The following is a 2549-nucleotide window of genomic DNA, read 5'->3' on the forward strand; positions in this document are numbered from 1 at the left end:
TTATCCCCGCTCCAGTTCAGCGGTTCATCAGCGAGGATCGGTTGCCTCATCTTCTTCTCTACGGGCCTCCCGGTACCGGTAAGACGTCGCCCATCCTCGCCTGCGCCAAGCAGCTCTACCGGGAGCGGGAGTTTGGTTCCATGGTGCTGGAGGTAAGGGGATGGGGTGAGGGGTTATGGTGGGGGGTCCCCGACCCCTGGGTGCATCCTCGGGCAGGGATGCGGATCCACGCCTGCCTCCCTCCAGCTCAACGCCTCCGATGACCGGGGTATCGACATCGTCCGGGGGCCCATCCTGAGTTTCGCCAGCACCAGGACTATCTTTAAGTAAGTGGCGGGTCTGTGCTTCCCAAAGCTCCCCATCCCTTTGTCGTCCCACCTCCGACACAGCCTGGCCCCGCACTCGGCTTGGGCGGTGGGTTTGGGGGGGCTCATGGGGTGGAACACGTACCAGAACGGATGGGAAGGAGTCAGGGGTGCCCTGCAAAGCAGGGAGGGTGAGGGTGGTAAGGATGAGTGATAAAGATGCTGGCCTGGAGGGAAAAGGAGGGCTCCCTGGGAGCGTTGGTGGGGGTCAGGCTGGGAATAAGCCTCCCCTGCTCCCCCTTCTCCAGCACCAAGCTAGCAGCTGGGATCAAAGCCACCCCCTTGTTTTCTCCTTGAAGGAAAGGCTTCAAGCTCGTCATCCTGGATGAAGCTGACGCCATGACCCAGGATGCCCAGAACGCCCTGAGGCGAGGTGAGGGGTGCTGGGGACCCCATGCCACTGGCACCCCTTCAGCCTTGCCCAGCCCAGGGCAGAGGCGGGAGCCGGTGCGAGGGGGTGGACAAGGACCAGCCTCTCCTCTCCGCTCTTTGCAGTGATCGAGAAGTTCACAGAAAACACCCGCTTTTGCCTCATCTGCAACTACCTCTCCAAGATCATCCCCGCCTTGCAGTCCCGCTGCACGCGTTTCCGCTTTGGCCCCCTCACCCCGGAGCTGATGGTGCCCCGGCTGCAGCACGTCATACAGGAGGAGGGGTGAGCTGGGGGCGGCATGGGACGCGGGGGCTCTGCAGCACCCTCTGCACCCCCTTTTTCCTCATTCCCCTCCCCAGGGAGGAGCAGCAGGTTTGTTTTTTCACGATTTCCCTCCAGCAGTGCTGGCTCCCTCTGCAGCCCCAGGTCTTGTTTTCCAGGGTGGATGTGACCGAGGATGGGATAAAGGCTCTGGTGACCCTCTCAAATGGTGACATGCGCAGAGCCCTCAATATCTTGCAGGTACAGACCATGGCCATGGCTGTGCTTCCCTCGGTGTAGCCATCAGTGGTCGTCCCCACGCGTGCAGCTATCCTGGAGGGGTCAAAGGGCTGAGCTCTTCATCCCTCCTCTTCCTCAGAGCACCACCATGGCCTTCGGGAAGGTGACGGAGGAGAACGTCTACACCTGCACGGGACACCCCCTCAAGTCTGACATCGCCAACATCCTTGACTGGATGCTGAACCAGGACTTTTCCACTGCCTATCGCAGTATCCTTTTTCCTCCGTTGGCCCTGGTGTTTAATCCCCGCTGCTATAAATCCTCCTCTTTGCCAGGTCTTCCTGTCCTGTGGCCTCCTGCTCCGGCTGGGGTGGGTGCTGCTCGCTGGGGAGGGTGCTCAGGGTTGTCGCGGGGATGAGGAGCAGGATCTGATGGGGAAAGACCTGGGAGAAAGCCCTTCACTCACTCTCATCTCAGAAATCATGGAGCTGAAGACGCTGAAGGGCCTGGCTCTGCAGGACATCCTCACCGAGATCCACCTCTTTGTGCACAGAGGTAGGGGCTTGTGGGGGGGGCTCCCCCCCCGGGAGGCCCAGCCATGCCCGCAGCCCACGCTGATGTGTGCTGCCTCCTTCTCTCAACAGTTGATTTCCCACCCTCAGTCCGCATTCAGCTGCTGATCAAAATGGCAGACATCGAGTAAGTGTCCGCTCGCCCCCGCTCCTTGCCCCAAAACACCCCAACGGGGGGTTTTGCCAGCACACCTGCCCCACAGGGGTCACAGCTACCGTGCTGTGCCAAGTCCTGGCAGCCGGTGGGCACCGCTAGCAGATGCCCACAGCCCCTATGCATCCGCACCTGCCGCATAAACCCGCCAGTGCTGCGCTTCGCTTGGTCCGTCCTGGCCAGGGCTGCCGCTTTGTCAGGACGCGGACAGTGGTGTAAGCACCCGAACCTGCCCTTGCCCCCTGCTCCAGGTACCGGCTGGCTGCTGGGACCAGTGAAAAGATTCAGCTGAGCTCCCTCATTGCGGCTTTCCAAGTCACCAGGGACCTGATCGTGGCCGAAGCCTGAGTCCTGCTGGGTGGATCCTTGCTTGCAAAGCCGGATCTCGCAGGAGCTGGAAGGGATTGCCGGCCCCGCGCCCAGAGCTGCGCCCTGTGGCTTTCCCTTTCCTTGTTGCAAGCCCTGAGCCCGCAGCCAGGGCGTGAGAGTCGGACAGCGTTGTTTCCAAGCGTCACCAGGAAATACAGATGCCTCTAAAGCCCACCAGGTCACACTTGTCTTTTTTTTTTTTTTTTTTTTTTTTT

General features: G+C 60.8%; 1 protein-coding gene across 1 annotated transcript in view; it reads left to right on the top strand.

Moving 5' to 3' along the window:
- The window catches only part of RFC5 (replication factor C subunit 5), a 10596-nt gene extending 8178 nt beyond the window's left edge, over window positions 1-2418 (top strand). The window contains exons 2-10 of the mRNA XM_035898372.1: window positions 5-152; window positions 247-326; window positions 665-738; window positions 861-1020; window positions 1179-1260; window positions 1379-1508; window positions 1717-1794; window positions 1884-1938; window positions 2217-2418. Coding sequence (XP_035754265.1) covers window positions 5-152; window positions 247-326; window positions 665-738; window positions 861-1020; window positions 1179-1260; window positions 1379-1508; window positions 1717-1794; window positions 1884-1938; window positions 2217-2313 — 904 coding nt within the window. The 3' untranslated portion in view covers window positions 2314-2418. The remainder of the gene's footprint in view (window positions 1-4; window positions 153-246; window positions 327-664; window positions 739-860; window positions 1021-1178; window positions 1261-1378; window positions 1509-1716; window positions 1795-1883; window positions 1939-2216) is intronic.
- The last annotated feature ends 131 nt before the right edge of the window (window positions 2419-2549 follow it).

The sequence above is a fragment of the Egretta garzetta genome, unplaced genomic scaffold, assembly GCF_000687185.1.
Source record: "Egretta garzetta isolate BGI_Z169 unplaced genomic scaffold, ASM68718v1 scaffold7, whole genome shotgun sequence".
Taxonomy (NCBI): domain Eukaryota; kingdom Metazoa; phylum Chordata; class Aves; order Pelecaniformes; family Ardeidae; genus Egretta; species Egretta garzetta.